The sequence below is a fragment of the Alosa pseudoharengus genome, unplaced genomic scaffold (assembly GCF_046254945.1).
Source record: "Alosa pseudoharengus isolate Yale_2024_CS ecotype anadromous, Long Island Sound unplaced genomic scaffold, YU_APseudo_1.1 YU_APseudo_1.1_scf_4, whole genome shotgun sequence".
In the NCBI taxonomy this organism is placed as follows: domain Eukaryota; kingdom Metazoa; phylum Chordata; class Actinopteri; order Clupeiformes; family Clupeidae; genus Alosa; species Alosa pseudoharengus.
In genome coordinates, this window is record NW_027468774.1 from 3756166 (window position 1) to 3767644 (window position 11479).

General features: G+C 42.1%; 2 protein-coding genes across 2 annotated transcripts in view; both read left to right on the plus strand.

The window, feature by feature from the left end:
• Positions 1 to 38: 38 nt before the first annotated feature.
• On the plus strand, positions 39 to 5500 carry LOC143103149 (uncharacterized). Its single transcript, XM_076266950.1, has 4 exons — positions 39 to 177; positions 2071 to 2451; positions 3611 to 3744; positions 4442 to 5500. The coding sequence occupies exons 1-4, from the start codon at positions 114 to 116 to the stop codon at positions 4694 to 4696; spliced, it is 834 nt and encodes a 277-aa protein (XP_076123065.1). The 5' UTR covers positions 39 to 113; the 3' UTR covers positions 4697 to 5500.
• Positions 5501 to 8506: 3006 nt separating this feature from the next.
• The window catches only part of fdxr (ferredoxin reductase), a 51191-nt gene continuing 48218 nt past the window's right edge, over positions 8507 to 11479 (plus strand). Inside the window, exons 1-3 of the mRNA XM_076266957.1 lie at positions 8507 to 8665; positions 9127 to 9228; positions 9488 to 9585. Of these exons, the coding sequence (XP_076123072.1) occupies positions 9153 to 9228; positions 9488 to 9585 (174 nt within the window). The 5' untranslated portion in view covers positions 8507 to 8665; positions 9127 to 9152. The remainder of the gene's footprint in view (positions 8666 to 9126; positions 9229 to 9487; positions 9586 to 11479) is intronic.

Here is an 11479-nt window from a genome sequence, read left to right on the forward strand (position 1 = left end):
CAACAACACTTCCTGTTCTCTTTCAAAGGCTGCTGACATCCTGATCTTTGCGTTGTAAGCCTGTGAGAAAGGCAGCATCACTGCACAGTCTGCACACAAAGACACAGGGCAGGATGTCTGGGCAACTCCTCAGCGCCTTGGCGCTCCTCGGCACCTTCACGGTGGCGGCTTCAAACGGTGAGTAGGGAAATCAGCTGATCTGTGGAGGTGCCTTCGCCTCTATGCTGCTGGATATGGTGGTTGTGCTGAGCCCTTTGATCGCGTCTGCTGTAATGGTCCTTCGTTAATCTTCACATTTGATCACATTTTTAATAATAATAATAATCATTTTTGCCAGATAATTTGCCAGGGCTGCAGTAAATGCACTGCTTGGCTGATATATAACTCCCATTTAAACATCTTTGTAATGAGGTTACACATCAGTAGTGAAAATATGCCTGCTTAACTGCACCTGCTGTACTTCACATTAGAGAATGCAGGAGCAGGTTAAAGTCCTCCAGCGACAGCACAACATTGATGTTTTACTTGAGAATTTCTGTTCTGGATATATTTGTAGGTCATGAAGGCCACCTTAGATCCATGAAGGCACTGGTTTTGACAGTCTCATTTGGTGCTGACATAATTGGTCTTCCCAGCTGATTGCTGGTACACAGTGTACCATCTGATGCTGGTACACAGTCTGTACGGAAATGAATGCATGCATGCATGGGTGTAACTATCAACAGTGCAGCAAGTGCAGCGGGTCCTCAGCAGATGACTGGACCCTATAGGGACGGGGTCTCTCTGATACATAAGTAAATATAGCCCATGGTAATGACAAATTTTGACTAATTTTACTTGGCAACTCTTTCATTCAGGCAGTGGCGGTTCAGACCTCCATGGGGCCATGCGCGGATTATGAACTTTCGGGCCCCTGGGCCCAGATGTATTAAGGGCCCCCCACTTATTGTCGTATATGTTGGAGGGGGGGGGGGGGTTGGGGGTCCTCCCCCAGGACATTTTTAACTTGTTTGATGGGATTTCCTGTATTCTGGTGCATTTTGGGGATGGCCAATACTAAATTCAATCAGATTCATAGCCTACATCCTGATTTGTTGATATTGAGGCAATGATTCCATGCAAAGGCTTGGGCTTCAGGGCTCCCTGACCCCTTAGGCCCCTGGGCCTGGGCCCGGTAGGCCCGTGCAGTAATCCATCCCTGCATGGGGTCCTTTAGGCAAAGGGGCACTCCTGAACTCTGAGGGCCAAAATGTAACCATTTTTTTATATGTATTATCTGACACCTCAGTGCTCCCAATACAATCATCCCACCCCATTTTGGATGTCTACGGTCATTACCAAATATAGTGTTTTTTCCCATTAAGGACCTTCACAGCTATAAATGCCCAGTTTTAGGGTCTGGGCTGTTTGCTTTGATGCAAGGAAAAAACATGCGATTATATTTCACAACTTTGCTAAGTACCGTGACTGGGAATGACTGACAGATCACTTTCCTCTTTGGTTGGCCTAAAGTTTACCCGACTGCTGTTCCCATGAACTTTCTTCTGTTTTTCATGCCCTGAATCGTAATTCGGCTGTCACTAGCTTGACTAAAGAGGAGACGGTGGAGGGGTCCTTCATTTACTTGAGGGGCCGTACGCAACTTGCGTAGTGTGCGTTTAGGGAGAAGGGGGAGGGGGCCTTCGTTTACTTGAGGGGCCGTACGCAACTTGCGTAGTGTGCGTTTAGGGAGACGGGGAGGGGGCCCTATGCAAGCGTAGTGTGCGTATATGGAGAACCGGCCCTGCATTCAGGATGTCCGTTTTAGACATACAGCCACAAGTAATAGACCACGTACACCTCAATCAAAGATCCTTGATCGCATTAACCCTCTCTGCCTCAATTTTCTCTGGTCCTTAAAACATTTGTTGTAAGTATACAGACTTTTAGGTGACACATAGGGTCAGTTTCGCACACATGGATTAAGCCTAGTCCTACACTGAACGATTTTCTTCAATGGAAATCTCCATTCAAGGCTTAATCAATGTAGGCCTAAAAAAACACCTCAAACACTGTTTGTTTCTCCTCCAGGCCCATCTTTAAAGGTGTTTGAAAGGCCGAAGGTCATCACCCTCATGCAGCTCAACGCCTCTGCAGAGATCTCCTGTTCCACCACTGTCCATCCTCAGCCTGGTCGAGGGCTGCATGGACTGTCTCTGAAGCGGTATTTCAGGGGAAATGAAGTAGTGTTCTACCAGCTTATGGTCGACAAGACTCAGACAGTACATCGGGACTTCGAAGGCAGAATCTCGGTCACTCAGAAATCCAGCGACTGCTGTGAGTTCACCTTCCAGCTGTCTTTGCTGAAGGTGGAGGACACCAATGGCTACTACTGCAGTTGGGTCACCTTCGATGAGAACGAAGTGGAAACAAGTAGTCTGGACAGCAACTACACGCTCATCATAGTTCGGGGTGAGGCTCTGCTGAATTATTCAGAGTGACTGTAACATGCTCGGTCTTATATAAATATAGCTTACAGTCTTGTTAAACTTCCCCTTTGACCAAAATAAGCCTCTGCAAAATCATGTGTCATCCTTCCACTAGACTTTGATAAGTACTTACAAACTCCTGCACTCTCATCCTCTGGTAATAGTACTGATTGATGTAGTATTAAGATGTAGTATTAATATTTTGCTAAACGCCTCTGCTAAATGAATACATAACTGTAATGTGCATGTGTGCTTGCAGCTGCAGCTTAGTCTCTGAGGTTTGTTTGAATTCGAGCCAATGTGTACAGCTGTTCTGTGTTTCGTTTACTGCATTTCACTGTTCTGTGTTTCGTTTTGTGTCATTCACATTTCATCATGGTAGATCCCAGCTATTTCCTCTCTGGACAGCACTTTGAACTAAGAAGTCATGTTTACTGAGGCCTATAAGCGCTCTGCCAGAAAGTGTTTTTATGTCCTTCATTTGATGACAACAACTTTGTCATCATCGTCATAGTGTATTACTAATACTACTACTCGACAACTAGACACATTTCTGTAGCTAGTATGCCTTTTCTCACTGGTTTGGCATCAGCTGTTTAGAGTCATCTTTTACGTTAGATAAGCATTCAGTGTGTATATTACACCTCTCTGTGTAAAGGCTGGACAAACTTTATGCCATAAAACTGCACAAGACGTTCTCTATTTGCTGGTGTATAGCTCAGTTTCAGAACACTACAAGGGAATTCATAGTTTTCTAGACGTTTTGCCACATTTAGTAGATGACACTTGAAAAATATTAGTTGTTATTATTATAGCTGTTATTATTTGTCTAACAAACCATTTTATATATGAAGGCCAAGGAGGATATTACAGGTATGCACAGGTAGAGCAGAATGAATGTAGGCCAACTCAGGAAGTCTCTGCAAAACCTGATCTGCAAATAAGCACACTGGCACACATACAGCAATCCTCACCCGTGGCCTGACTGTTGAAATCTACTGTGGATATCGGGTGCAGTGCAGCATATGCCACATCCGCACCAGATAAGGCCCTGATCCGGGGCAGCCTTGTGCGCTATCTGGATTGGGTCACTGCCATTGGACATTATTCTCATCCTGTTTTGTTCACGTTCTCCACTGCAGAGCGCGACCCTGAAGAGCTTTGCACCAGGCCATCTGGCAATCAGCTGCAGCGACTGTTCCTTGGCCTGAGTGGGGTGGTGTGTGCCGCCATGTTCCTCATCTTTGCTGGGGCCCTGATATGGAGGTGTTTGCTGGTAGGTCCTGAGAAAGGGGGAAAGTGCATCTTGGGATAAAAATGGGAACAGCCACACAGACAGGAAGAGAAAGGGGAATGGCCGCTCAGTGAGAGACCACAGATGTTGGAAGCAGATTTGTGTGTGTGTGTGTGTGTGTGTGTCTGTGTGTCTGTGTGTGCGTGTGTGCGTGTGTGTGTGAATGATGTTCTTCAGAGAACAGAGCAGAGGGCACAGGATGTTTAGATTTCAGCCATGTGTTTGTGCTTCTTGTAGCATTAAGAAAAATGCTGTAACACAAAGGACTGTTTTCAGGGCTCTCGAACAAAAGAAAGCTTAAGCTTTTGGGTCCTAGAACCAGGCTGAAGTTTTACAGAACATTTTACCCCAATCTGAATCTCATTGTGAAAGAGCTCACTTTGCTACACTTCTGACTCTTGCTAAATCAAGTTTAATGAATCCAATTGACTAAGTTTAGCAGCACAATGTGTTTTGCAATGGCCATTCTTAGAGACGACAGTGCTGTTCAGAAAGGGCAAACCAATGAAAAGATGCCAACGGTGAAGTCTATAGGCTAATCTCAGGACTGAACTTAGTGCTGCAACTATTGGTGGGGGTGGGAAGGCTTTGACTTGAAACCAACTGAAATGAAATTCGTTTGAAACTCTCTTGAAATGAATTGATCAGAGTAAGTGAAACCAGTCATCTCTTTCCTTAGAAAAAAGGCAAATATGATCCCCATGAAAGTAGTCAACACAAAGCCCTTCATCAAAATCATCAGCGTCGTCTTCCACCTCCTCTTCCTCCTCCGAATCATCATCATCACCATCATCCTCCTCCTCCTCATCAAAGTCAGAATCACCATCTTCATCATAATCATGATCATCTTCTTACTCAGCATCATCTCCATCACCACTCCCACCCTCCTTACCCTTCATCCCAGCACCGGTCCTCACAACACAGACGTCATTGAGAAGCCAGCAGTGTACTCCATTAAGAGACCACTGCACATTGAGAAGCCAGCAGTGTACTCCATTAAGAGACCACTGCACATTGAGAAGCCAGCAGTGTACTCCATTTAGAGACCACTGCACATTGAGAAGCCAGCAGTGTACTCCATTAAGAGACCACTGCACATTTTTTGATGTCATCCTACAGTTGCTGAGTGACATTTGAATGAGTTGACAGTTATATTCCAAATTAAGAGACCACTGCAACTCATTGGAATGTCACTCAGCAACCGTAGGATGACATCAGAAAAATGTGCAGTGGTCTCTTAATTTTTTCCAGAGCTGTAGTTATCCAAGCGCATTGTGAGGAAATTTAACTGACAAACCTTCCTGATCTAATATGATGTAAAAAAATTGAAGCTGTATGTATGTGTATGTATGTTGTATGTAAATGTATGGCCTACACATTAGGTGTAGTCTTACATGTACATTTGTGGCTTGTATACTGCGAGGGAAATGCTGTGCAGGTGCATGTAATGCTATGCACTTTTTGTCTTTGATGTTTACATCAGGTTTAGGTCAGCAAATGTCTGCACCTTTGCCTCTCACCACATCCTCATTGCACTTTTTGAAAAGAAAGTAAACTCAGGGCTTTTCACATCTTTTTCCAAAACGGAAAAAAAAAACAGAATTTCATAGGTCACAGTGTGTCTCATCCTGTCTCTAAGATGCCTGTTACTGCTGCGTTAACATTACTGTGTTGTGCTGTGTTGTGAAGTGTGTACTTTGTCTCAATGATCTTATAAATAAAATTTACCCAGACAATCTCTCAGTTACCTAGACTATCAGCAGTGTTGGGCAAGTTACTTCAAAATCGTAATCTACTATGCATTACTTATTACTGTCATTTCAAAGTAATTTGTTACATTATAATATTACTGTCTCTGAATTGTAAGGCATTACACTACTATTGCATTACTTTTAAGTTACTTTCACCAAAATATCTAGAAATATGGATTTGCCATTCTAAATGCAGTTTATTACGCTCAATGCAGCTTGCTCTTCCAATGGAGGGAGATGTGGTATAGCATAATGACTGAGCTAGGCTTAAGGCAACAGTAGAATGCAATAGGCACAGTGCTCATAATGCAATACAAGGAACAATCATAGTCAGAATTTTGTTAAAAACCGACAAAAGGTCAAAGTCTGGTAAATTGTGATAGAAATACTGTAACTTTAAGGCCTAGGCCTACTCATTAAAATCAATAGAGAGCCTACTATATTGTAAATCAAAGCTTAAAGGAACCGTATGTAAGATTGTGGCCAAAACGGGTACTACAATCACTTTCAAATTACCGTAGAGCGGTGTATCCCCTTCCCCTCCCCTCTGACTGGCAGAGTTGGCAACCGGATGACGAAACACTACTGACTTAGATTAGTAGATAGGTGGAGGGTGGCGCATTAGGCCAAAACACAACATGACAACATCAACTCAGGGCTTTTAGCTCAACATCAGTTGAGGGCTGCAACTTCACTTTTTAAATGACAATATCCTGGCCAGACTACTGTTGTCAGTGATATAAGTATTTGAAATGAACATGATTTCTTAATGTCTAGTGACATATCAGGGCAATTTTATGATTAATTGAAATACATTTTTTACATACGGTTCCTTTAATAAAGACATGTCAAGATGGTGGCCTGCTGGCCATTTCGGTGCCCTAAGTGAGTGGCTTTGAGTGAGTGACATTTAAATGATAACTCAAACACCTAAAGTAAAATAAAAGGCATATTATTTACAGACCATTACTGTGTAATTTCTGAAGAAATGCTGTTTTACTTATAAATGGTGCACTGTCACTTTAAGAGCATTGATCTTTACGTTGTCATAATGCCCTTTTGCCAGCTCTTGTTTACAAGCCTTATATGTTTGAGTTACATTGATAGCACAATATTAACAATAATATGCACAATGTTAAGTTGTTTTAAGCAACCTTCATTGCTTTGGAAATGGAAGTATGCAATGACATGTTGCTTCACATTTCGTTTTGTGAATACAAGTGAATTATGAGCCTGGTATCCACCTAGCTATCTGAATGGAATGCGTTTCAGTCGACTCAGCATATCATGTGCTTCATGTAGCCTAAATGCTTGGAAAACGAATGATTGAAGACCCACCAATTCTAGTACTACGTGGTGATTGAGAGAACCCAAAAGGTATCAAACTTGCATGTAACATCGTGTTAGTGCATTTTGACATTGTAAACGTTATTGATGAAGAGTGAAACGCAGTTTGCAGTAAAGCTACTATTCATTGGTTACATTTGGGTGCCCCCTCTGTCCTTTGGTGCCCAACGCAAAGTGCGTGATGCGCGTGGTGGGAGCGGTGGCACTGCCAGGCTACACAATCTTTTTCGGCATTTCTATCCCTTTATTCTCTTCAATTCAAGTTCACAGCACAAAGCTGACATGCACAACAGCATAGTTTGTGTTTTATCAAGAATCAAAAAGATTAGCGTGGCACTACTTTAGATGTTTCATTAATTTACTTGTGCTATTTCGCGAGCTGAGAGATCTTTCGGTTTCGCACACAAAGTGCACTAACTATTATGTTCTTCATAGCCTTGTCTCTGACAAGCTGAAAATAATGAGCGTAGGCTTATGTCCATCCAGCAAATAGAGTCCGCCTGCGAGTCTGCTGCAGCCACAGTCATATTCAACCAGTATCAGGAGAACGTTCTACTATTTTGCGCAGATTTTTTCTCCTCTGTTCTCGCGTGGTGTTTGCGAATATGTATCAAAACAAAACAAGCGCTTAATTTTGGGTTAAACTGCATTGTAACGCGCGTTACTGAAGTTTGTACCGAGTAAATATTACCCAATTTTTTTTTTTGTAATGCCTTACATTACCGCGTTACCACAAACAGCAATATATTACAGTAATTACATTACTTTTGTAACGCATTACTCCCAACACTGACTATCAGCTACAACAGTCATACTGTAGTTCTTAACAGTTAATAACTTGGCTCCAGCAGACCTGTGGGCGACTTGTTTGGGGGACAGGGGTGAAAAAGAAAATGCATAAATACCATCAGAGTTATAAGAAACTGATATTCTCTTACAAACAAGTCTGTTGTTGTTTAATGATGATTCACAGATTTACTAGAGTAAATCTGTGAATCATCAGTTTACGGTCACAAAGAAATTGTGCAGAGGTGGTTACCTCCACATAAACTTCCTTTTAAAGAAAAGGTTGTCTACTTTCCAAACATTATTATGATGTACGGAACAGGCCTACAGCAATGAGTCATAATGCTACAATTTCATTGAAAATTTCAATACAAATAAGAAGTGCAAGGACAGTCGGGGACTTGCTTGCAAGCCATATGAGATACATCACATGCTTTGTCTTCAAGATGACTATTATTTGTTTGTTTATTCATTTCCTGTTCATCATGCTTGTTTTTGTTTTCTCTTTAGCCATGACATGATCCACTGTGAGATATATCTGAGGAAGGCGTGGGCTGGTATTGATGTTATAGTGCTGTTTTCATATCATTGTAATGCTTTGTTTGATAATAAAAACAATGAATTTAAAAAAGGGCATAACCAGATCTTTACACAAGCAAAGTTATTGAAGGTCAGCCAATAGGACACTTTCTAATTTTCTACCCCTAGGTCTGTGGCTAGTTGTCAAAATGACCTTGATTTTTGACATAAAATGTCCATGAGACAGTGTAGGCCTGTACTTGTTTGAGTTTGTGTGTGTGTGTGTGTGAGAGAGAGAGGTATGAGCCCTCTTTGGTGAGACACGAAATCGTTTGTTTGCGGAACCTTTGTGGCGGAAACTCGTTTTAAGACGGAATATTGAGGCCGACGCACTCACACAGATGTACATTTGAATCTCCCTTGGATGTTTGACGTTTTATTCATCGTAAAGTTATGCTCTTGTTCTTCAAATTAATAATGTGAACTCGTCTGTTATCTTTGTAAGTTTCTTGTCAAACTAAGGCTTATTTCTCATTTTGAAATCGGCTTATAAGAACTCAGTATGTTGCTCATGTTACTGCCAAAGTTTTGACAAGACCTTAAAAGCTTAACGTTACAGTAAGTTAGTTACTGTTAGTGTTGGAAAATGTTTTGCTCCGCCTTAACAATCTTTGTGTTAAGTCATTTAAGTCAGTATGGCCGTTTCACCTCCTATGGGGATATTTAGGAAAGTGCTAATTAATTGAATGCTATGAGGCTATGCCTTACTTGTGAAAATATAGCAACGTTTAACGTTATAGCTCCACCATTCTTTCACAATGTTGAGGTGATTTGCACGAAACAAAGAATCCATACAGTAGTGAATGAAAAGCCTAATTCCTGCCTGCATTATATAATCTGTTTGTGCACAAGCTACTTGTTGGCCAGCAAGCAGTCATGTCATTTTCGCCCTGTGTTTCAGTATCGAGTATTAAAACCAGTCCTAAAATGAGGCAAATAGTCCACAAATCATTGCTTTACATCGTTAAATCAGCACGGACATCGCCGAAAAACGCCGGCTATGGTAAGTAGGCTACATTATTATTACAATGACAGTATGCTACCTGTTTTCATGTAGGCTAAATGTAAGGTTGCAATGCACACTCAGAAATGTATTCTTGTAAAACATTCTGTTAGTGATTTCATGTGCTAGGTGGCCTTATTATAGTGTTGACTGTCACTAAATTTGACAGGTATTTGGGTGCTGTAATGGCTGCTTGAAAGTGAATCAACAGTTGCACAATCCCTGACTGTATCTTGATGTCTCTATCTTGTTCACACAGCACTGCGTGGGCTGTCCACAGCCTCTGACCCGAACACAAAGGTTTGCATTGTGGGAGGAGGTCCGGCTGGTTTCTACACAGCCCAGCACCTTATAAAGGTGAGTCTCTGTGATCAATAGGGTAGGCCACCCACACAAAACTCATTTCTCATATCTGTCTTTTCTGAAAAGTAGGCTGCAGATCATTGTCTAGGGTTTAAAGAAGTAGTCTGCAGATCATTGTCTAGGGTTTATGTGAGTCAACTGATGGGTGACGATGGGTACTTCTTGTGATTGTTGTTAAATGGCCTTTGCCAACTTTGCTTTGTTTGTTGCATGTGGATGACGGACTAATAAACCTGGTCTTAACATGACTCTGCTTGCCTCAGTCACGGTCTGAATACAGTTTATGTGCATCACTTGATAAGTACAGTTGACACCTTGTGACTGTTGTGTGTATATATAAGTAGTAAGTATAAGTATAAATACTCTTTTGATCCCGTGAGGGAAATTTGGTCTCTGCATTTATCCCAATCCGTGAATTAGTGAAACACACTCAGCACACAGTGAACACACAGTGAGGTGAAACACACACTAATCCCGGCGCAGTGAGCTGCCTGCTCAAGGGCACTTCAGCCGTGCCTGCTGGGCGGGGTTTGAACCGGCAACCCTCCGGTTACAAGTCCGAAGCGCTAACCAGTAGACCACGGCTGCCCCCAAACTTTATAACTTTATATTTGTAAACTTCTACTTCTAAGCTTGATGCATGGGGATGATGGGCTAATAGCTGGTCTTCACATGACTGTTTGCTTGTGCAATGCGGCAATGTGTTAGCTCTTTTTTAGTATTTATTAAGTGTTCCACTAATGTAAGTTGCACTCTCCATGAATGGCTTTTTTGCCTGTTTGCACTCTCCATGAATGGCTTTCTTGCCTGTTTGTTAAGAATGTTTACCACACAGCCTTTCACAACTCTATAGGGTCTTTGCATGTACGGCTTCTTTGTTTCCGGTGGAGCCAGGTGTGTTAGAACCTGCCACTATTGTTAATATAATTAGTGTCTACACGGACCCGGTTGCACTAGTGAATCAACACATTACGATAAAGTAGGATATATGCGTGTTAAAATATTTATTATTGGGCAAACAAGATATTCAGTGTCGGAGCGAAGATGTAGGAGCAACTTAATATGTTGTAGGCTATGTAAACTATACATTATTGTACACAATGTAATATTCAACACATGCAATTTGAGTCTAAACATTTCTCCCACAGCTGTTTGTATCTTTACGTTTTTCCCTCACATTCAGATTCTACAAGATTCTACAGATTCTGTTTTTGGAAAATTTTCAACACTGTTAGTGACAATGCCCCTTACCTTCAAGCACTCTGAGGGTCAGGGCTAGGAAAAACGTGTTTTTTTAACCTTCAAGCACTCTGAGTGTCAGGGCTAGGAAAGACGTGGTTGTTTTACCTTCAAACACTCCGAGTGGGAAGGAAGGACGCGTTTTTAGACCAGTTTAGACCAAATCTTTATTAGTGTGTGGCTGTTTAGGAGGTCCTCAGGGAGCCAGTCCACACCTGTCGGAATAATGGCATAGTGTTTGATATGTAGACTATTTGCACCCATACATGCACACACACACACACACACACACACACACACACACACACACACAGTCTCTCTCTCTGCTCCTACCCGTGTGTCTTCTGTGGCCTTCTTTGTGTAGTGGAGTTGGTTTCCTCTGTTGTCACTGTGATCTCCAGAGGAAGTGGTAGCTCTGTGTATAGGCTGTCTGTGTCTCAGCAGGCAAGGCCACACAAGAAACATACAGGAAAGGTCTCTGCCATGAAGCACACTATGGGACGAGCAGAGGAGCTCACCTCACACACATCGGCACCTTCAGCTTAATCTCTCAAAAACAGAGTTTTTGGTGTTTCCAGCTAAAACAGCTATTCCCCAACAGATTAACATCCAGCTTGACTCAACTTCACTGACCCCAACTAGATCGGCA